This window comes from Pelodiscus sinensis, chromosome 27 (genome assembly GCF_052426305.1).
Source record: "Pelodiscus sinensis isolate ZL-2025 chromosome 27, ASM5242630v1, whole genome shotgun sequence".
NCBI classification, from domain to species: domain Eukaryota; kingdom Metazoa; phylum Chordata; order Testudines; family Trionychidae; genus Pelodiscus; species Pelodiscus sinensis.
In genome coordinates, this window is record NC_143078.1 from 1,249,152 (window position 1) to 1,270,268 (window position 21,117).

At 57.8% G+C, this 21,117-nt stretch overlaps 1 protein-coding gene across 5 annotated transcripts in view; it reads left to right on the forward strand.

Moving 5' to 3' along the window:
- The window catches only part of DENND2C (DENN domain containing 2C), a 38,626-nt gene that overhangs the window by 2,149 nt on the left and 15,360 nt on the right, over positions 1-21,117 (forward strand). For 3 of the 5 annotated variants that reach the window (XM_075910395.2, XM_075910397.2, XM_075910398.2), the window contains exons 2-9: positions 10,341-10,484; positions 11,753-12,718; positions 13,577-13,725; positions 14,200-14,312; positions 14,879-15,037; positions 17,883-17,979; positions 18,926-18,970; positions 20,398-20,585. In XM_075910395.2, coding sequence (XP_075766510.2) covers positions 11,901-12,718; positions 13,577-13,725; positions 14,200-14,312; positions 14,879-15,037; positions 17,883-17,979; positions 18,926-18,970; positions 20,398-20,585 — 1,569 coding nt within the window. In that variant the 5' untranslated portion in view covers positions 10,341-10,484; positions 11,753-11,900. Of the gene's footprint in view, positions 1-1,279; positions 1,643-6,330; positions 7,519-10,340; positions 10,485-11,752; positions 12,719-13,576; positions 13,726-14,199; positions 14,313-14,878; positions 15,038-17,882; positions 17,980-18,925; positions 18,971-20,397; positions 20,586-21,117 lie in introns of those variants that run through there. The other 2 variants (XM_075910399.2, XM_075910396.2) reach the window with 2 other exon arrangements.

Sequence of the window (21,117 nt, forward strand, 5' to 3'; positions counted from 1 at the left end):
TTAAACGGCTTTCAACAGCCCAGTGTGATCCCAGAGGAAAAGTCTGTATTTGCCTGCTTGCTGCAGTCTGACTCCATGCTTCCCTGAGGCAGATGTGCCTGAGCACTGGGCTGCTGCTGCTTCCACGTCATTTAAGGGAGGCGAAGTGCTGTTCTAGCAGGCTGGCCCGCAGTGCTGTGGACAAGTGTGTTCTGCAAAGACTCTTCTCCAGCCTCTAATGCACTGTCACTGGATGGTGGCAGGAACATGGGCGTTAGCAGAGTGGACCAGCCCATGGCACCTCCTCATCCATTCTTCTGAGTCCTACTGGCTGGAATTGGCTGCTTCAGAGGAAGGTGCCAAAGCTCCCCAACGGAGAAGGATAGAAAAACCTGCCCATTGGGGCAGTGTCTGCCTGACACCGTCAGCTGGAGGTGCCTGCCCTGAAGGGGGAGGGGTTCTTGCTGGCTTGGAGCCTGCCTGTCACATTTGCCATTGCTTGTCTTTACTTTTACTTGTTGGGCAGGCCTGGCCCCTGTGGCCTTGTCCCACCTCATGGCTGTGCTAGCTGAGTGCCTGGGCCTGCAGTAGGTGCTTCGCTCCAGCAGAGGCAGGGCAGCCAAGGGACCTGCCCAAGTTGCCTCGGGGTGTCTGTGGTGCAGCAGGAAAGTGAACACGGGTTTGCAGAGTCCCCAGCTAGAGCCCTCGCCCGCTGCCCCATCCGAGAGCCCAAGCCTGTGGGAGCCCTGGCTCTTCCCAGCAGAAGCCCTGGGAGCTGCAGCAGCGTGGTTTCTTCTCCACCGTCTCCCTCAGCCAAGGGGAAGGAAGCCCAGGGCTTTCCCCAAGAGACCAAGCCACTGCAGTGGCAGCCGAGCGCTGCTGGGGCTGTGGGCCAGACGGCGGGGGAAGGAACCCTAGTCCCAGGCTGCTCTGGGCTTGGCTGCCCTGGGGGAAAGGGCTCTGGGCAGTGGATCGTTCCTCGGGCTGGATGAGGGGAATGCAATCGTGGCTCAGGGCAAGAGACACGGGTGGGGGGATGGGGGTGTGCTGGGACATCCTGGGCTGCAATGACCGGCTCTGTCCTCCTGGGAGATCACTGCTGTTCCTACAAACCCGTCCAACAGTGCAAGTGCCCTTGTAAATGCCGCCGGCTCATGGGTGTCATGCTCCTGCCAGCCCCAGCTCTGTTTGCCCTCTGCCTTGTGGAGATGGAGTGGTCAGCCTGAGAGCCGCTCACTAGCCTGCCCTGGGATTCAGCTGTAGCAAACCTTCATGGTCCAGGCCAGCATGTCTGGAAGAGAGAAACCCGCGGTCACTGCTTGGCAAGCTGGCTGCTGCTCTGGCCCCTCTGCCTGGCGCGCTGCCCCGTGTGGGCAGAGCAACAGCACGTGCAGCAAACGCTAGCGCGGGAGACTCGCGTCAGTCTCTCCGGGGGCGGGCGATGGATTAGTTTAAACTTGCTCATGTCTTCCTGTGGGTGAGACCAGTCTCTGCTCTTGGGTTTTTCTCTCCTGTTTTGTCTCAGGCCTTGAATTTTTCCCTTGGCCCAGGAGATGGCTGTACAGTGTCTGCACAAAACAGGTGGCTGCAGAGCTGAATCTTCACCCTGTGCTGAAATCCTTTCCCTTCCCTAGCACGCGGTGGGAGACTGGAGTGAGATCAGGTGAAGCAGCTGTGCAAGGTGATGTTGTAGCCTCTTCTCTGCAGGTCCAGGCAGGTGGACCCTGGGTTCTGGTGGTCACACCCCTCGGCTTGCTCTGACCCCTGGGAACCTCTGTGTGAGGAGCCAGGGCTGGGGGCTGGATCATGGCAGTGTTACCAGGGACGGCTGGCTTCTGGACAGCAGGGCTCGGGGCTCCATGGCAGTGCCAGGGCAGGTTGTGGTTTGGGTTCCATTCTGGTGCTGGGAGGGGTTAATCCCTGTAAAGAGTAGCAGTCGCCTCTGCAGAGACGGTGCCGTGGAGCTCGGGGCATGGCGGGTGGTGGCAGTGAGGCGGCTGCTTGCCATGGTGACGCGAGGGAGGGGTGCGGCCGCTGAGGAAGGCTTGGTGCGGGAAAGGGGCTGGGTTCGTCCTGAGCCGAGGTGGGGAGGGGAGTGGTGGTGGTGGCATCTCTAGGCCGGGATGCTGTAGCGAGTGGCGCGCTAGCAGTGCTCCCTGAGGATGCCAGGGGCTGTGGTGGGCAGCAGGAGGCCAGGGACAGAGTGAAGGATCGGGAAGGGGGATGTGGGTGGGGAGCTCCCAGCCAATGGAGGGAGAGAGACTCGGGGTGGAGGCGGCTGTGGCGTACGTTGTCCCAGAGCAGGAAAGCCCGCCCCCACCAGAGGCCTGTTGTCCCAGAGCAGGAAAGCCCGCCCCCACCAGAGGCCTGTTGTCCCAGAGCAGGAAAGCCCGCCCCCACCAGAGGCCTGTTGCTGCCCTGGGGTGCTGTGGGCCCCCCTGGCCAGCAGGAGATGGGAGTGAGCCACTGGCTGAGGTGGGTGGGGAAACTGAGAGCCAGGCCCCTGGCTTGGTGCTGGGGCGAGCGGGGGCGTACAAGGAGCTGACCTAGCAGTGCTGTGGAGCTGGGATGGGGTGGTGAAAGCTGAATAGACGGGGTGCCCTGCCGTTGAGAGCAGTGTTGGCAGGGGAGACACAAGAAGCCCCTTTCCTTGAGCTGTTGGGAACCAGGCTGGACACGTCCTCAGGGAGCCTGTGGGCGGGACCCAGCCTGCCCTGGGCCCGTGGGAAGGGCTGGATGATCTCACAAAGCTTCCCGGCCTAACTTCTCTCAGCTCTGGCATCTGCATCCAGAAATGCTCGGCCCTTGGAGCTGGCTCATACGGAGGTTACCAGTGTTCTCCTCCGTCAGTACATGAAGCCAAGAAAGGGGGGCTTGTGTCTCCCGAGGGGGCTCAGGCGGGGGTGTGGTAGCAACGAGGAGAAACTGAGACCCATGGTGGAGGAATATTGAAGTTTGGTTTCCAGCTCCCAGGTTTGTTTGGGTTTTGTCCCTGTGACGTTACAGTCGCCTCTGTGAGCCAGCCAGGGTCTGGGAGTGGATTTCTGCCAGGGGTCCTTGTGCTCTGTTTCCCTGGTAGCGCTGCTGCCCCCCAAGGGCAGGGATCTGAGCACTGCTCTGGGGGTGGCTGTGTCATTACAGTGGTGCCCAGGAGCCCTGTTATGCTGGGGAAGGCACATACACCAGCTGTGGAGCGGCCCCACACGGCTCAGGAGTCAAGCCTCAGCAAATGCTGTTGGTAGACACTGAAAAGCCACAGCTGTGGGTCCCTGGGGTTCAGCTCCCAGGCGTGGTAAAGGGCCCCAAGTGCCAAGTCCTTTGTTCCAGCCTGTGTCGCTGCGGCGAGTAGCCAGCTGTTCGCAGGCCCTGTGAGGAGAGGGCTCATGCTGGTCCCTTGTCAGTGCTGAACTCAGGGCCGTGGCTGTGACAGCCCTTCATCTCCTGCCTGTGCTGGGCTCGGCTGCCGTAACCCCGCCACACTCATTTCCCCCAATGCTCAAGAGCCTGCTTGCAGCCCACTCTCCTGGTGGCCCTTGGTGCCCTGTGCCTGCCCCCGGCCCCGTGCTTTGAGCCGGCCGGAGTGGGTGCAGCGTGGTGGTTGCCCTGTCAGTGGGTTGCCCTGTTTCGGCTGTTGGCAGTTCTGCTGGAGCTGTCCCTGGCTCTGCCCCCGCCGGGGGAGGGAGGGTGTCCCCAGGGATTCTGTGCAGGGCTCAGTGAGCTCCTGGTGTCACCCATGGGTGCTGTGGAGGCGTGAGGAGTCGCAGGCCTGGAGAGCTGAGGCTCTCCCCGTTCGGCAGGTGATAGTACTGAGCTGCGCCGCGGAGTTGTGCCTGCTTCTCCCTTGGTCTGCGTCCGAGTGGCTGTGCAGCAGCCGTTCCCCTCCCTGCCATGGTGTTGGCGTGGTCCGCGGTGCCATCGGCCCAGCTTAGAGAGAGGGGAGAACCGTCCCTGTCCAGGCAGCTCAGGCTGTGGGGGATTCCTGGACTGTCTGCGATGCTGGCCCTCGGCCCAGGGAGCTGGGTTGATGCCAAGGAACAGGGAGGCCAAACGGTCGGCTTCCTCAGTCAGTGCAAACCCTGCAAATGGGCAAGACCACAAAGGCCTCAGCAGGGAGCGGCCCATCACCCCGGGGGGCTGCAGGCGCCGCTTGGCTTCCATGTCTCCTGTGGGACAGGCACGTCCTGGCTCCGCTCTGCATCCAGGAGCCGCTCAGGTTTGACCTTTGATCGTCTCCCTCTGCCCAGCCTGGCAGAGTTTGCCTGCACCTTGGTGTGAAGCTGCAGGGCCCTGGGGCAAACGCCACCACACTTGGCTGAAATCCTGCTGCAGGGTTGGTGCCCTGCTGCCCTTCAGCACTGCTGGTCCTGGACGTTCAGGAATCATGAGCCAAGCCTCCCCCCCCCCCCAGTGACCATGAGATTTTAAAAAAATAACACGTGTTGGGCTCCATTTGCGCTTGAGCTTTAGGGATCTTCCCTCCGCAGCCACGACAGCTAGACTCAGACAGAGCAAGGCCCCCGGAGCTGGGCCTATGGGGAAAACGCCAGGTATAAAATCGGATGTGCTGGCACGGCTCCCTTCCTGCCTGGTGCCAAATGGCTCGGCACCCCGTGGCCCAGGAGGTGTTTCCTTGGGCTTGTGTGGCGTGGGCAAGATGCAGTGTGGGATGTGTGCTCACGCTGGTTGATGGAGCCCCATGCGCTCGGGCCCGGCTGGGTGCTCAGTGGGGGTGTGTACACAGCAGCATGCATCCCAGCCTGGGTCGGGCACTGTCTACGCAGCTGGAGCTCCAGTCTGCTGCTAGCCAATGGCAGCTTCCAGCGCCCACTCAGGGTTTCCGTGACCCAGAGGAGAACGACAGGACATGGCCTTCCTGGGGATTTTTGTCTGATACGGCCCCAGACTTGCCGCTTCCAGAAGGGCTTGCTCAGGAAGGCCCAGGGTTTGCAGGGTAGAAGTGGCCACGGAGTCTGAGATGGATCCTTGTTTGCGCCTTTGCAGTGAGGAGTAAATATCTTTACTAACAGCTCCAATATTTGCTTGGCTGCTTTTCCAGAAGGCAAGAGGCCTGCAGGCCTGCCCCTGCTTGGGTCATTGTGGCAGGAAGGCTTGTCACCTCTTGGGCAGGGCAGCTTGGAGAAGCTCTGAGACCGGAGTACAGGGATTGGCTGGGGAAGCTCACAGTCCCAAGGAATTAATTTGTGCAGGTTCTGGTGCCTGCTTTGCAGCCTTGGAATAGGAGAGGCTGCATACATGCTAGTGCCTTTGTGTTGCTAATTACTCGAGGTTGTGTGACTGCAGTGTGGGGGTTAGCACCCGGCCAGCAGCACCTGCGCTGGGTGGGCTCCACAATGAAGACTATTTTGTTCTTGAATAACATTGGCAGCTTTCTCGTTTGGCACATGCAGCTGCAGGAAATTGAGTCCTGTTGGGATTCTTTGCATGGAAAATGCTTAGAATGCTCTCTGGCTCTCAGAACTGGAAAAAGGCCGTATTGCTGGCTGTGTTGTGTTAAACCTCTGTGTGCTTCCGCTTCCGGGGAAGTTGTTACAGCAACTTTCACTGAATCGAAGACCTGCATCTTCAGAGGGTTTGCCCCCCTCCAGACATGGGGAGCACTGTTGGCAGACTGCGGTTAGGCACGTTCCAAACCTCTTTGTACCCAGGAAGAACACTTAGGCTATGTCTACACTGGCGGCTTCTTGTGCAAGAAGTCTTGCACAAGAAAACATCCACACTGCCATGTGCAAGCTGTGCGTTTGCTGAAGAGCACTCATGGCAGTGTGGACGCTCTCTTGCGCAAGAAAGCTCTGATGACCATTTTAGCCATAAGGGTTTCTTGCTCAAGCAATCCCTGCCAAGCATCCACACTGCCCTCCTGCGCAAGAGCTCCTGCACAAGAGGGCTTACACCTGTTAAAAAGAGCATAACTCTTGCGCAAGGAGCCCTCCTCTCTTACCACGCCGTACTGTACATTTCCTTGCGCAAGAGCGGGCGGGCAGTGCGGATGCTCTGCAGATTCTTGCGCGAGAATAGCCGTACTTCCACAAGAAGCCGTGAGTGTCGACGGAGCTTTACAGTAAAATGCGATCGATTTAGAATCTTTGCTTGGAGCCCGTCGATGCCATCCCTCATAGCCGTTCGTGGGGTGGGCTCGCTGTGTTCCTGTGTTCCTCAAAGTAGCCCCACTGGAGACAATTGGGCCATTTGCGTGCAGTTGAGAGAGAGCAGTGTCAGGGTAGAGACTTCGTTTAATCGTTTTAAAAAGGTAAATGTCACTAAAACCGCTCGGAGTTGGCTGCTCCCTGCAAGAAGAGCCGTTAGCTCAGGGGCACAGTTAGGACTGTGCAGAGACCAAGCAATGGGCTGAAGGGTAAAGCACTTCCTCCTGAGCAGGAAGCCCGAGTTTGGTTAGAAACACTAGAGAACGTTCAATAGGGAAGAGCTCTGGAGTAACAGGACACAACTGGTACTGAGATTCATCTTTGCCAAGTCTAGCTACTTGGGTTCTGCAGGAGCCCCTCAGTAGCTGGTCTGTGTCTCTGCATGGAAGGGTCTGGAAGTACCTGGTTGGTTTTAGGGTTAGCAATTTGCTGATCAGATACACAAGCCCTGGCAACCTGCCAAGCTGGACACGGGTTGAGATCCGCGATCCTACAGCGACACCCAGTAAGATGCTGTCAGATGTGATGCAGTTAAAAGGTCGGGGAGATTTCAGTCTGTCCCTGGTCCCTCAAGGTGTGCTGCAAAGGTCTCAAGGGCTTCACGGAGGTTGTCTGTTTGACAGTATCGCTCAGAAATAGGCAACTTCAACTTAGGTCAGACCATCCCATCCTCCTCCAGAGCAACGTGTGACCCGTCCAGAGAGCAAAGTCTGTATAGCTGCCTGTGCCTGTGTGCTGCTCCCTCTGGAGCAACTTCCATCAAATCCCTCTTGCTTGAGAGCAGCCACCTGTCTCACAAGCCTGGACATGCTAAATGCTGCGTTCCATTCCTCCCTGCATGTGGGTGTATCGGAGACAGACCTGTTTAGTGCTGTGCCTGGCTGACTAGACCCAGGGAGCGGTGATGTCGGCTTATTCCTTCAGCTCGTCTTCCGGCAGAGGCAGAATGGAAGCTAACTGCTGTTAGTTGTATCTGGCTCTAAGTGCGAACTCAAGGACCAGTGACTCTCCCTGGAGACCCTGGGTCCCAGGACTGCAGCCAAAGCTGTGCAGCTTAATTGAGAGACGTTTGAGAGACCTACGATGCTTTTCTCTCGGTAGAGAAGTGACTGTGGACCGGATGCCTCCTGGTGCGAGTTAGACCCTGGCTCAGTTGAAGAGAATACCTGTTTGCTGGCTGCCTTAGGCGGCACAGGAGCACTTGCAGGCCAAGGCTGTACTGAGCGAAGCCTGCCTGAGCTGGCAGGCTGTTGTGGGTCCGCCTTCGGTTGGGTGCTGGGCAGGCCCGCTGGGCTGGCAATGAGTGAAGATCTTCGCAGGAGCAGATGTGCCATGCAGCAGGCAGGCAGCACTGCAGGGCAGTGAATACTAGCTGGTGAGTTGCTGTTGCATCTTAAAACCGCTCTCCTGAGGGCTTCTTCCTCAGCTGTCCTGCTGATGCTGTCTATAGCAGGTGGCCCGGACAGGCTGGCCAGGCAGGCATGTGCCAGTGGCTTCTGAGAGCCAAGCCTTTGGAAAATCGTGAGTTGGGCCTCAAATATTGAGAGTGATTTTAAAATCGTGAGACTGAAAAAATCAGTGGTGTTGGGTGTCTGAGCTGTCGTGTTACCCATCTTTCTCCTCCGCCACGGCAGCTGGACCCGAGGAGGGATTGTCACATCGCTACCAGCGACTGTCTAACCCCCGAATGGAGTGGGAGATGGATGGTAAATGGCCAGAGCTGGCAGCAGCAGGCTCCTCTCCAGGGAGCTTTGGGTTGGACTCGTTCCTCGGGTTCGAGCTGCCCTGAGCCCTGCGTGTTGCTGACTTGGTGGCCTGTGCAGCTTTGTCTTTTGCCTGTGCCTCGTTCCCCTTAAGTAGAGCGCTCTCCTCTTCGCTGCTGTTGTCAGGGGGTCCACAGAGGAGCCTGGGCTGTGTGTTTGTGTGTGTGTGGGGGGGAAGAGGGGGGTCGGAGTGGCTCTGCATTCCCGGAAAGGACAGGGCTGGGAGCTAGCCTGCTCCCTGTCAGCCCTTCTGTGCCACCCGGCGCTCCCGCCGTGATTTCCAGCTGTAATCGTGCAGTCGATTCACCAATTAATCAATAAGCAGAAGCTTATCGGTTAATGCTACAGACTGCACACATACCACCCCCACCCTCCCCGTCAGTAAGTTTTTTAGCAGGCTGGCTTTGTTCTGACTTGCGCCAGGTCCGGGAGCTCAGACCCCCGCGCACAGGCAGCAGTGTGGGGTGACAGGCAGCCAGTCTGAGCGGGGAGCTGGTTTTCAAACTGGCTTGGACCAGCTCCTGCTTGGCACCCCGTGCTGCTGCCTCTGATACAGAGGCAGCAGCGCGGAGAGTTAGGGGACTCCTAGGGAGCAGGGCCGGAGTGCAGTGGCTGCCAGCCCCACCCCTGAGTAGTGTAGAATAGTCGAGTAACCGACAGGAATTCCTGAGGTGAGTTGACTATTCCGTTAACCGATATTTAACATCCCTACCTGGAACCCTGGCTCTTTGGAATTGCTGGGCCCTGGGGCAGTCTCCCTTCCCCCGGCTGTTGGAAATGGTCGGATGGCTGGTTGTGCTGAAATCCTTGGGAGCCGATGAGCAATGCTGCTGCTGTAAAGTGTGGAGGGGTTTTTGCTGTGGCCTTGGTCCTCACTGGTTCTTGGGGTTCCCTGGCTGACCCTGGATGGGGAGGGCGGGTGTCTCCGAGAGGCCTGTGAGCTGTGTCGGTGGCAGGAGAGCTTGGGCAGCAGGGTGCTGCAGGGATGGGGCCTGCTGGCTCCGCTGAGTGCTCTGTTGGGGCTCGCGGTGTCCCTTACTTGCAGGCTGTGGCAGCTGCAGAAGGGGGATCAGAAACCTGCTGGAAGACCACTTTCCTGAGCAGAGGCGCAGATGCTGTCCCCACATCTGTTCCCTCTGTGGCTCTCCACTGGTGTAGGGCAGACCCAGGCGGGCCTGCTTGCAGCGTGATGTGCACTGGGGCGGGCTCCGTGGGGCGCTAGATGGCTGGCAGGGGACCTTGGGACAGGGGCGTAACTGAGCCCTCCAGCCCTGTGCTGCCCGGTCCCTGGAGGAGTTGTTCCTGGCAGGGCCTCTGGCTGGCCCTGTGTTCCCTGCAGCCCCTGTTCTGGGAGCTCGGATAAGGGGAGTGATTCCAGCTGCTCCCCTCTGGCCCCGCCTGCGACTCATGCTGATGGGGGGCCACTGGGAGCAAGTGCCTGGGGCGTGGGTCAGGGAGGGCAGCAGCAGCTTTGGGCAGCTGGGGAGGCTGTGCTGGGCTCTGGGTCCTGTGGGCGCTTGGGAGGCTCAGAGCATCGCTTTCCCGAGCCAGCTGCTGGGCTCATTCTGCAATCCAGGCTGGGTGTGTTTGCTTCTGCTTCCTGAGCTGAGGGCGGCCTTGCCTTCCAGAGCCTCTGCTGCTGCCCTGCATGCTCTATTCCCGCTGCCCCTGCCAGATTTGGGGGGCTCAGGCGCACTGGGCTTGTAGGTGTCTGCTCCCCACGTTTGGCTGGGTGCCTGATACGGTGCCCAGGGCGGGAGCAGGGGGCTGTTCTGGCAAAGTGCAGCTGCAGATCCCACCCCCAGCAATGCGCTGCTGCTGCCGCCCTCCTTGACCCACGCCCCAGGCACCTGCTCCCAGCGGCCTCAGCGCTGGCTTAGTGGCTCTGGCCAGGTCTGTGCCTGCGAAGTGGGGGCCGTATCGCTGCGTGGCAGCCGTGGCCAGAGGGGAGGGGCGCTTTCCTGCCTGCTAATCGAGCGACACAGACGGCCGAGGGAGGATGGCTCCTGGCTCAGGATGTTTGGAGACAGTGCGTATTTATAGCCGCTGAGAGGAGACGGCTGCGCAACGGGGGAAGGGCTTGCACTGTGCTAGGCCGAAAGCGCAGCCCAGCGACCTGCCGGCAGGGAGTGGGGCGCGTAGCCTGCTGGCTTGGCTGGGCGTCCCCAACCAGCTGCGTCTGTGCAGGGAGGGGCCCCGCTGCACAAGGTCACCCTCCGCTGGGAGCTGGGCATGGTGGCTTTCCGAGCGTCAGCCCTGGCATGGGAGCAGGGAACTTTCCATGGGGGAAGCCCTGGGGCAGGGGCAGCGCAGACCCCGCACAGGGGGCCACCGGACGTGGCGCAACAGTGCCAAGCGGGCGGCTGCTTCCCTGCTCGGGATGGGGCGCTGGCTTGGCCCCGTGTCCTGACGCAGCATGTCCCTTCCCCTCCAGGAGAGCACCGCCATCCCGGGAGATGGGCCGCGGCAGCCGCTGCTAGGGGCAGCTGGCCCGTGCCGGGGGAAGGGAGCGGTCCGTGGATGCCGGCTGGAGGAGCGCAGCAGGGAGCCGCTGGGACGCCGGACCCTGTGCAGAGCGGTAAGTCCCACCAGGCGTCTGTGCAGGTGCCACGTCTCTGCAGCCTCAGTCCCTACTGGAGGAGCTGTGGCATCGCCGCTCCACATTTGCTGCTGTTGCTGGGTCTGTCAGGAGCTGCCTTGGCCAGTGCAGCGGCCCCTTCCTTCAGCCTCTGCGGCAGGCACAGCCGGCTTCTCCGGCACAGGAGGGGGCTCAGCGGTGCTGCTGGGAGCCACGGGGAGCAAGCCAGCCCGTGCGCTGGGTGAGTACCTCGGCAGCGTGGCATGTTCCGAGAGCTCAGGTGTGGGCATGTGGCGGCTGAGCTCTGCTGGTGTTGTGGGAAATGTCTGTGCCGCGGCTGTGCCCAGAGCCGTGCGCGCTTACCACGTACAGCACAGTCTAGCTGGCAGCCCCCCGCGCAGCCGCCCACTTGCGTGTCCCGCTCTGGCCGTGGCTTGAACCACCAGACAGGGTTGCGTTTGTCCATGTTCAGGGTGTCCCCGTTGCCCAGCTGGCAGCCATGGTGAGTGGCCTGCGCTCTGGGTCGGAGTGGAGCCGCTGGGCTGTGAGAGCAGGGTGTGAGTGAGCCGCACAGCCCTGTACCCAGAGCTGCTGCATCTCCCCCTCCCACGCCACACCGGGAGCCAGCTTGCGGCTGCCCTGGCACCTGGAGTCTCCCTGGTGGCCGATCTAGGGCAGGTGGAGCACTGAGCAGGTTCCGACCAGCTAGGGGGGCAGACGGGCACTCCAGAGGCAGGCGTAGTGTTGGCAGTTCCTGGGCCTGTCTGCTTCCCTGCATCGTGCCCCAGCCGCCTGGTGATCAGGGCTTGCTGGAGCTGGGAGGCCCCTTGGGCACAGCACCCCCGGCAGGAGCCCCAGCATGCACACGGGGCTGTTGGTGCCTTGGCTACCATAATGTGCAGGCCGGCTCTGGGCCTAGCGAGACCACAGGGCCCTGGAAACGCTGCGCCGGGCGTGCTCTGGAGCGCCTGTTGCTGCTGTCTTCGGGAGAGCAGCCCTGCGGGGACTCGGAGAACCGCAGCAGTGAGAGCAGCCACCCCGGTGGTGCTGCACGTGGAGCCTTGTGCTCCCTGCAGCGTGAGTTGAAAGCTGTGTCCTTTGGGGAACAGGCGTTTTCTGGTGTGAGGGGATCCGTTGAGCACTCTGTGAGGAGGGGCTGCCCGAGGGGGTTCAGTGCTGCGCCTTCCAGTTTGCTGCTGCCCGTTTTGGGGTGTGTGTAAGGTGCCTTCTGCCTGGGAGTGGGGCTCATGGATCTTCCCTCCCCCCAGGGCTCAATTAGGACTGGCTGCTGTCCAGAGGGATTGTCCGTGGTCTGCTGGAGCAGAGCAGGGGTGTGGGGACTTGGCACCGTCTCGCTGTGTGTGTGGACAAGGCAGTGCCTGCGATGGGGCCTTTGTGAGGACTCAGGCTCCTGCCATGCACCCCACAGGGACCCCGGATGGTGGCTTTTCTCGCTGCGCTGTGCAGACTCTGTCCCGCAGCCACTGCCGGAACATCAAACAGAAGATCTCCCAGTGGGAGGGGAGGACTCGGGGGGGCTGCGGCGAGGACAGACAGCAACCGAAGGACTTTGGCGTGCAGTATGACCCTGGCTATGAGGCTCTGCCCAAGGCCCAGCCACAGGGGAATGGCAGTGGCGGGAAGGCGGAGCTGGCAAACACAAAGGGCTTGGGCCTGGACTTCCGGGAAAAGGGCAGGAACCTTTCTCAGAGCGAGGATGAGAGCGAATGTGGCTCCTTGGAGATGCTCAGGCCCAAAGTGCGCGCGTGCAGCCTGAGTTCCTGGGCAGAGGAAAACGGAGACTGGCGGGGAGGCCTGCTGGACCCAGAGCAGAGTTTACCCCCAGGGAACTTCTACACCTCCCGTGGGGCGTGGAAGGACCTAGAAGCTGGTCCCCTTGGCAAGGTGGTCGCGGAGGCAGTGGAGCTGAAAAGGAAGCGGGAGAGCTGTGGCTCGACAGAGCGAGAGCTACAGGCTAGGGGAGGGGAGCCCCTCCGGGCGACAGGGAGGAGCCTCGAAAACATTTACTCAGAGCCCGAGGGCCAGGAGCCGCGGCCCGCTGCCGTCCCTCCCCCGAAGCCCCGCCGGACTTTCCGCTACCTGTTGGAAAGGGACCACGCCAGCGGCGGGGGAGAGAAGCCACAGGAGGGCCAGTGTAATGAGTCCTCAGCAGAATCCGCCCAGGAGCCTGAGCAGGGATTGGCAAACAGGAAAATCAGAGGGAGATCCAAGAGGTAGGTGGCTTAATTCTTTCTTGCTCTTGTGTGCACTGAGCACCTGCCCCATAGCCCCTGCTGAGCAAGTCCCATGCCCAAGCCAGGTGGTGAGATGGGGGTGTTTGTGAAAGCCTCACCGGAATTGCACTTCCAGAGGAGACCGTAAAATCCTTGGGGCTGGGGGGAGCTTGGCCCCTGGGCTTGCTTTGGAAGAGAGAGGGGAGACCTGAAATCCCCACCCCCCTGTGCGGTGCAGTGACTGCTGTGCACAGACTGTCCCGACTACTGCCCCACACGCCTCTCTTCCCAGGACTCCGAAAGCTGACGGAGCTGTGCTAGCTAGGCCCCCGGCTGAGCGGGGGTGCAGCCCGGGACTCATGGGCCAATTGTCTTCTCTAGTGAAGAGCCCTGTTGCTGTGTGGGTCAACATGACTCCAGGGGACTGAGCTGTTACTTGCCTGGAGTCTGGGGCCACGTGTCTCCGTTAAGCGCTACGGCAGCAGGCTGGGCGAGGCTGCCCACTTGCCTGTGGGTCTGAGTTAACCAGCAACGCCACGTCCCCTGTGTTAGCTCTGCACTAGTGCTATGCACGCTGGAAACAGGTGCAGCCTGCTCTGGGCACGCAGGTGAGTGCTGTGTGCGGGGGCAGGGACTGGGGCAGGACAAGGAGCAAGGGGCTTAAATTGCAGCCAGGGAGGTTGAGATTGGCCTTTAGGAAAAACTGCCTGCCTGCCAGGGTGGTTAAGCACTGGAATAAATTGCCTGGGGGGTTGTCATGGGCCTGGGGCTGGAGGCCTGGCCTGTTCCTGGGCCTCCTTCCTCTGACTTGCATCCCTCCTCAGAAGAAATGGCTCAGATGTGCTGTTCTGTTTTCAGGAAATCCTTTGAGTTCGAAGACATCCAGGGCTTCCGCAGTCGCATGGCAGCCGCCAGCTCCCAGAAGCTCCACGAGGAGCTGAACAGCAGCTCGGGGTCCCGACTCTACTACACGCAGTCAGAGGACAATGTCTACGAGGACATTCTCTGTATGTGCCTGTGCTCTGCCAGTGACCTGAGTGGGGGCGGGGAGGGGTCTGTTCAGGCCTGCAAGTGTTCGGATTTCCCTGTGTCTGGTCCCGGGGTAGCAGGGACACGGGGCTAAGTACCAGCAGGCTCTCTAGTGGCACTGGGAATAGGACACAGCTGAGCTGGCTTCAGCTTTCCTGTAGCTGCTTTACGTAAACGCTTGCAGAAAAAGTTGGCTGCTGTTGGCACGCTGGTGGCTGTGCTCCTGCAGCACCAAGCAGCTGTGAATTAGTGGGGTCTCTACGCAGGATACCCGCAGCCACAGGTCGGGGGTTGGCAGGGCTTTGGCAACCCCATGGCCGTAGCGGCGTCACTGGGGTATGGGCTGTCACCGATCCTATAGCCCTGCCAGGCATTAGTTCTGCTTGGTTCTGGCTGACTGGGAGGGACGTTTTACCCCCCACTTCCTGAGTCTTACGGGTTGTTTTCACCAGCTCCTGTGAAGGAGAATCTGTATGAAGACATCAAAGTGTTGCCTTTACCTTTGTGGAGGGTCCCGTCCACCTGGAAGCTGCCACCCCCAAAGAATACCTTCAGGCCTCCCAAGGTGAGTGTGAATCCCAGGCTGCCTGGGTTCATGTCTGTGGGGCCCACCCAGCTTGTCCTGAGGGATGGGATGTGGAAAGCAGCCATCTTGGAGCCCAGCACCGCTGGGAATTGCTCTCTGGCCGGGCAGCTGTAAATTAGCCAAGGCTGGGCAGGCTCACCTGGGTGCGTGGGGAAAGTTTAGTGTCTCGACAAATAAACTGTTCCTGGCTGCAAGGTGGGGTGGGCAGCTGCAGGGCCCCGGAGGGGAGGTGGGCATCCCTCCTCTCCAGGCACCTGGCATTTACTCCCTGCCACAGGTCTTGGGTCTCCCCGTTTGTCCCTCAGCAATAAGCAGCTGTCGCTCTGAGGTCCCGGGAAGGGTGCTTCCTGTTGGCAGGTGTGGGTGGCTTGAGGGGCTGGGTCCATGCTGAGCGTGTGGAGGGATGGGTCGGAGCTGAGATGCTGTAATCAGGGATCTCGTTTTCCGTATAAGCCCCGCACTAATGCTGGGCAGCCCCTTTGAAACCTGGCCAGCAAAGGTTTTCACTCCAAAGCACCCGCGATGTCTTGTCCGGTCTGTTCCAGCTCCCTCCCAAGCCTGCCTTCCTCAATCGCAAGACCCTGGAGCTGAAAGCCGCCCGGGCGTGCCTGCGTGGGAAGGACACCACCCTGCCTGTCACGCTGACCGAGTGGAAGCTGTTCCGAGCAGGGGAGGTCACTGGCATGAAAAGGAACCTTCCCCGGGTGAGGCTTGTGCCTGCTGCTCGTGCGGGAGTCCCTGCTTCTGGCGTGGCACTTGTGGTGATAACGCTCACCCTTTGCTAGCACCTTTGAATGCTTGGCAATGGTCCTGGTGCCCTGGGCCTCGCAGATCAGTGCTGCTGCTCTCTGCTCTGCGGTGGGGCGGGGCTGTGGCTTGCCCAGGGTCACAGGCTCTCCCACATGGTAGTGTGAGGAACAGTGAGAGCCTGCAGACCCTCCAATAGCAGATGGATGTGGGTGAATGGAGGCTTTGGCGTGTCTGTGCTGAGGGAGCAGGGCAGGGAGGGATCCCCAGGGACCCTGTGGGGTTTGAGACAAGGCTTTGCAAGACAGGCACGTACTGAGTGTTCACGTGGAATTGAATTGAGGACTGACTTAGCTGTGGAAGCCCCCTGCTGTGGGCTGGGCACATCCGTCAAGCATGCAGGGAGGGCAGTTGTCTATCGACAGACAGGTGTAGGGGCTGGGAAATAAGCACAGGGAGTTTCTGTACAAGTCAGTGTGACTCATTAACTGTCGATTAGCTTTTTTGGTGTAAGCACTTACTCTGGCGGGCAAGGCCTGGAGCCACCCTGGCTCTCTTGTGGGGGCTTGTTGCTCAGTTATTTGGGTGGTTGGTCTGTGTTCCTGATCTGATGTTCATGAAAGCAAGCTGGCAGCTGTTCCTCATTAAAAGCTGCTGAACAGCTCCTTAGGAATGAGCCTGTTTCATAACTCTTGGGTATCGTTCTTCCTGCCGCTCCCTGCTGTGTGGATAAGGGACACACACCTCTCGGGCAGAATCAAGAAAGGGATTTAATTCTGTCATGTTGGAGAAATGGAACTTTGCTGTGGTTCCTGCCTGTGTCTGTTGGGCATATTTCCAGGTGTTTGTATTTAAAAAACCTGAAACCCAATTCAGCTTCCAGTTGTCTTGAGCAATGCTTCCATAGCAAAACACAGCGCACCAGAGGGAAAGGACATGGTAGCTACTGCGGTGGGGCATCATTGGTTAGTGATTTGAACATGGCACTCCTGGGTTCTAGTTCTGGCTGACAAGAACATGCTCTGGTGCCCTGAGAGAGCCTGGGACAATATTTACCTACGCGGTGCGAGCTGCCTGCGAAGTCTGTAGATACGTGGAGCAGTAATACCCCTGTACAAAGATTATAATAAACACCCTGCCTGGCAGTAGAGAGCATGGTGTCAGAACGATGGAAATGAAATGATAGCATGTGACCTTTTTCTGGAGTTGAGGGGAGAGGGGGAATCCTTCACAAAACCCCAAACCTGTTCCAAGAGTCTGGGAGCAATTTCTATGCAGGGAGAGATGCTGTTCTCCCAGCACTCAAAGGATTCTGCTGGGATTGCAAGACACTCAGAAAAAGCAAGAAAAGAATTTCAGTCCAAAAAAAGGCAAGTTCTGTCTCGAGCAGGAAAAGAAACCTTGGTGCTTTGAGTGCTCCCAGCATCTCTCCCTGGTGACTGAAATCCTCTCAGTTAGGAGCAATAACAAAATGTCCAGGGGAGAGCTGGAGAGAAGGAGGCCTGCACAAGTGAAACAGTAGCGCCTCTGTAGGGTGTCTCCCTGCACGAAGAGAACGTGTCTGTTGCTGCTCCAGAAAATCAGAAGGGGATCAGAAAACGAGGCAAGCCTGAAATTCGGCCTAGTTCACTGAGATTGGGGATGAGGGTTTGAGCTGGAGAACAGGTTCTGTCAGTGACTCTTCCTATTTCTGCCGTGTGTGTGGGGACAGAAATAACTGGCCCCACCCTGCTACTTGCTGGGAACATGTGTGGATTCTTAACACTGGGGCAAGAGAGAACTTGACCTCCCTACTGTGTTTAAAAAAAAAAAAAACATCACCCTGCTCCAAAAATGTCAGCAAGCTCCAGCAAGTAGCAACAAGGTGCGCTCTCCCATCTTGCCTGTGTCTGGGGGGGCACAGGGCCTTAGCAGGAGAGTGGAGATGCCTTTCGGCGCCTGTGGGCTGCATTTCCAGAGATCCTTGTGGGTTTGGTGTTAACCAAGGCTTTAAAAATGGTTGAATCAACAAAAACCCAGCCGCTCCTGCCCTCCATATTAGAATGTTGGTGCCTTTCTCTCTTCTGTTGCTTGGCCACATAGGATAGTGGTAACGTTCATGTTTCTTCTCTCTCTGGACTGGGCTCACCTGATTGCTGTGGGGCAGACACGGCACTGCCCTCTCTCTGGGCACACTAGAGTGGAGAAGATAAGGGGTATATAACCACTCAGCTGAGGAAATGCCATGGGGCAGGCCCTTTGTCTGGTGCGCTGTTTCACACAGCAAGCAGAAGACTCTCTGCATTGGAAAACATGCCTGGGTCTCAGATGGTCGGTGCATTCTGTACAACGCCAGGAAACTAGGCCAAGCTACATCAAGCAGCGATGGCTATGCTCAGAAAGGGGAGGGGAGGAGAGGGGCTGCAGGTGCACAGAGCTCTTGATCCTTTGCAGAAGGCTTCCTTGAGGCAAATTCTACAGGATGCTGCTGTAACTTTCTTTATGGTTGGTTTGTCTTGTTCATAGCTTCAGACCTCCCTGTGTCTGGGTCTCTGCGGCCTGCTTGATAAACCAAATATACATGAATGAGTCCTCTAGAGTCTAAATTACGTTTCTTTCCTTCCTTCTCTGCTGTGCTCTGTGTGGAGTCTAACAGGCTCATGGAGTAATTGTTCCTTGCATTGTTAGACCTGCAGTATCCATGGAGTTGTTACAGCCCTACTGGAAGCGCTGGCATCTGCTAAGTCTGCTGTGCTACTGGTACCTGCCACCTTTCACGTGTGTGGGGCTTGCATTAATCTCGGCTTTCTCTCTGGATTCCAGCTTGTGTTAAAAATACAGGAGATCTTCGAGTCTAAACGCGGGAAGAAGAGGGTGAAGTTAATCACTTACACAGGGAAAGAAGCTCCTCCAGCAAAAGGTATGGAGACGGCCTACGTCATCCTCTTCCTCATGTAGCACACAAGTGGCATGACCATGGACATGTCGCATTCACCACGTGCCATGGTCCTGGCAGCATAACGGGGCCTTTATGTGGTAGCGACTGCTCTGAGAATGAGCAAATGTATTGCGGCGCTTTGAGACCAGAGATGCTGATCTCCTACATCTTGCACTGACTCGGTTGGGGATTTTTGGATGTTCAGGACCCCCTGCAAATCAATCTGTGTCTGAGCCTGCAGTGCTAGGGTAGCTCGGTGCCAGTGGTGGGCAACTGGTTTCCCAACAGCCGCATACAGCCCACTGGGGTTCTGGAGATGGCTTATCAGGCATTTTGTTACCATTACCTATGTGCAGGGTTGCCAGATTCTGCTGGTTTTCATCCACATAGTGTTTTTTTTCTATTGCTGTTATAAAGGGGGCACCCGTGTAATGCCAGGGCAGGTGAAGTGAGGTGCATGCTGATTGCACACACCATTGGTTGTGATGGGTTTTTCTGGTTTATCTTGGTTGGGTCTCTTTCAACATGTGCTCCATCATGTCCATTTTGAAAACTGTACTTTACCTCCTGATTCTGTTTCTCTTCTGTTTGGTTTGATGGGAAGCAAATCCAATGCAGACAGAGGCTATTTCCCTGGCACAACCAAACGCTTATGTGGCTTTAAGTTCTAAGAGGAAGCTGCAGATGGAATTTGCTGGTCCTAGCTCTTACCATTTGGGAGGAATTCTTGATCATACACAGACGAACTCTCCAATAAATAGTGGCCTGTCAAAGGGCTGCTTTTGCTGAGACTACTGTAACGAACAAGATGGCTAACAAGCGGTGTAGATCCAAGGGAGGTCTTGCACGCAGCCCCTTCAGCAGCCCTGGGTGTCACCCACCTTCTCACGGCAACTGAGAGTTATGGAAGCCTTGTTTCTCGTTTCAGGTGAAACCAGTGGGAATGAAAGTGAGACAGAGAATCTGCCGAAAAGTGAGTGAGTCAGTCGCTGGGGCTGGTCCTGTTCCCATAGCATAATTAATGCTGGCAGGGTTCCAGTGGGACTAGCCACTTCTGTGGTTTTTGGGCCTCTGGTAGCCAATGCAGGAAACTGCCACTCTTGTGTCAAACCAGCCTCTTGTGCCTGTGAGGAGGGGCTGGAGTCGGCATGTCAAGCTCCATGTGCCATGTCTCCCAGCCTATCCTGTCAGTCACTCCAGATGACTGTTCCAGTGACGGCCATACTTGGGAGTAACTCACTTCCCTGGAGCATGTCTGGTGCAGAACTGAGTGCTATGCCCCTTCTCTGTTCACGTGGGCTGTGCTCTGCAATGCCCTGTTTGGAACGGGGCCCCCAAAAAGTAGGTAGTTTGGTCCCTTGTCTTGATGACAACACTGGCAGGACAACCAGAATGACAGGCTCACATCTAGGCTTTCGGTGTTGACTCATCTGCTCTGGTTGGCACAGAAGGGATCTGAGCTTCCAGCTTCCCAGAGTTGGGAAATGAAGGGGTAAAAACTTTGCCTGCAGGCCTGGCCTGAACTTAGACATGGTAGGCAGACTCATCTGTAGTAAATGGGAGTGCGCTGTGCTGGGAGTACCCAGTGACAAGGAACCAGTTGGGCTGTTTTAAATGTTTCCTTCCTGTAGATGACATGCAAAAACCCATAATTTGAGGTTGATGGCAAAACTCCATCTCTCTGTGTTAGGGGGAAGGTTGTAGGCTGGCTCAAAATGGAGCCGGTGAGTCACCAAGTGAGTCTGGCTGAATAATACAAACCCACAGAGTATGTGTCAGACCCCTCGGCTGTGCCAGTCTTCCCTATGTGCCGCGTAGGCAGAGTCTGTGGTGCTGTGTGGGACGGGCTGGATGGGGGACAGGGCGGAGCTGGACTCAGCCTCCATTGTGAATTCTCTGGCTGCTGAAAACATCGCTCTTGTGATACGATTGCCTGGCGCGTGGCAGCTTTATGGAGACTATCCCACCCCTCATATGCCCTGTTGACAAAATGAGGCCCCTTCTCAGTCGTCCCCATCACAGCCCTCAGGCATGTGTCCCTCAGTGCAGCTAGGGGTTAGGGGGAGCCTCCGGGCTAAGAACCAGCCTATGGAGGTGTTGAAAGGGTTGGGCTGCTGATAAAATCCACTGACAAAGGGGCTGGGGATGTTATTGCCTTTGTGGGAGTTGTGTGCTTGTGGGAGCTGAGACTGGGGTGTCCTACTCTAGGCAGGAGGCACTAGGCTCTGTGATGGGACCTGAGGGCCATTTCCTGCTCTGCCACTTGCCTGCTGCGTGACCTTGGGTACGTCCCTTGACCTTTTCTCTTGTGCAGTGCAAACAATGAGGCGTATTGAGAGCCTCAGATGCTTAGTGTTACAGCCCCAGCCTCCTGTCACTGACCTGGTCCTTATTCCACAGGCCGCCACAAGCGCTTGCTGCAAGTGCAGGCAACCCACAAGAGAAACCCGCACTATCAGACGCTGGAGCGGGATCTGATCGAATTCCAGGAACAGCAGCTGTTTGAGCTCTTTGTGGTCGTGTCCCTAAAGAAGAGGCCATCTGAGACAACGTACACCCCGCAGGTCATACAGCAGTTCCCCAGCAAGGTGGGTCCCATGCAGCTGCCTCTAGCTGTACCGCTCCTATCAGCTTCACCTGTTGAATTATTTTTCCCTCCCTGCATTTCCCTCTTCCATGGCTCTGTGCAGATGAGCAGAGCCAGGGTGTGCAGCTAATTGCTTCTGGCTCTGCCAAACCCTCTGTACACACATCACCCATCCTCTCGCCTTGTCTCTATTTACCCCCGACAGCATCTAAGCTACATCATGTTAGCTAGGCAAGTTGTGTAGCTCAAATCGACATAGCTACCATGTAAGGTTGGTGGGGCTGCTCTCATGTTGATTTCAGTTACTCTTCTCGTGCTAGTGGGGTACCGTGTCCATCAAAGAATACTTAGAGGTGGATTTATTGGTCTAAGCTAGGATGTAAAGAGTTACTTGGGAAGCATCATCCTTACTAGATGAGCAGTTAACTAGCCTGGGCAGAAGCAGCCCCTGCCTATGGGATTCTGGTTAACAGCTTAAACGTAACATTTTGAACAGGATTTTACATCCCTAGTCTAAGCAGGCGTGATAAATT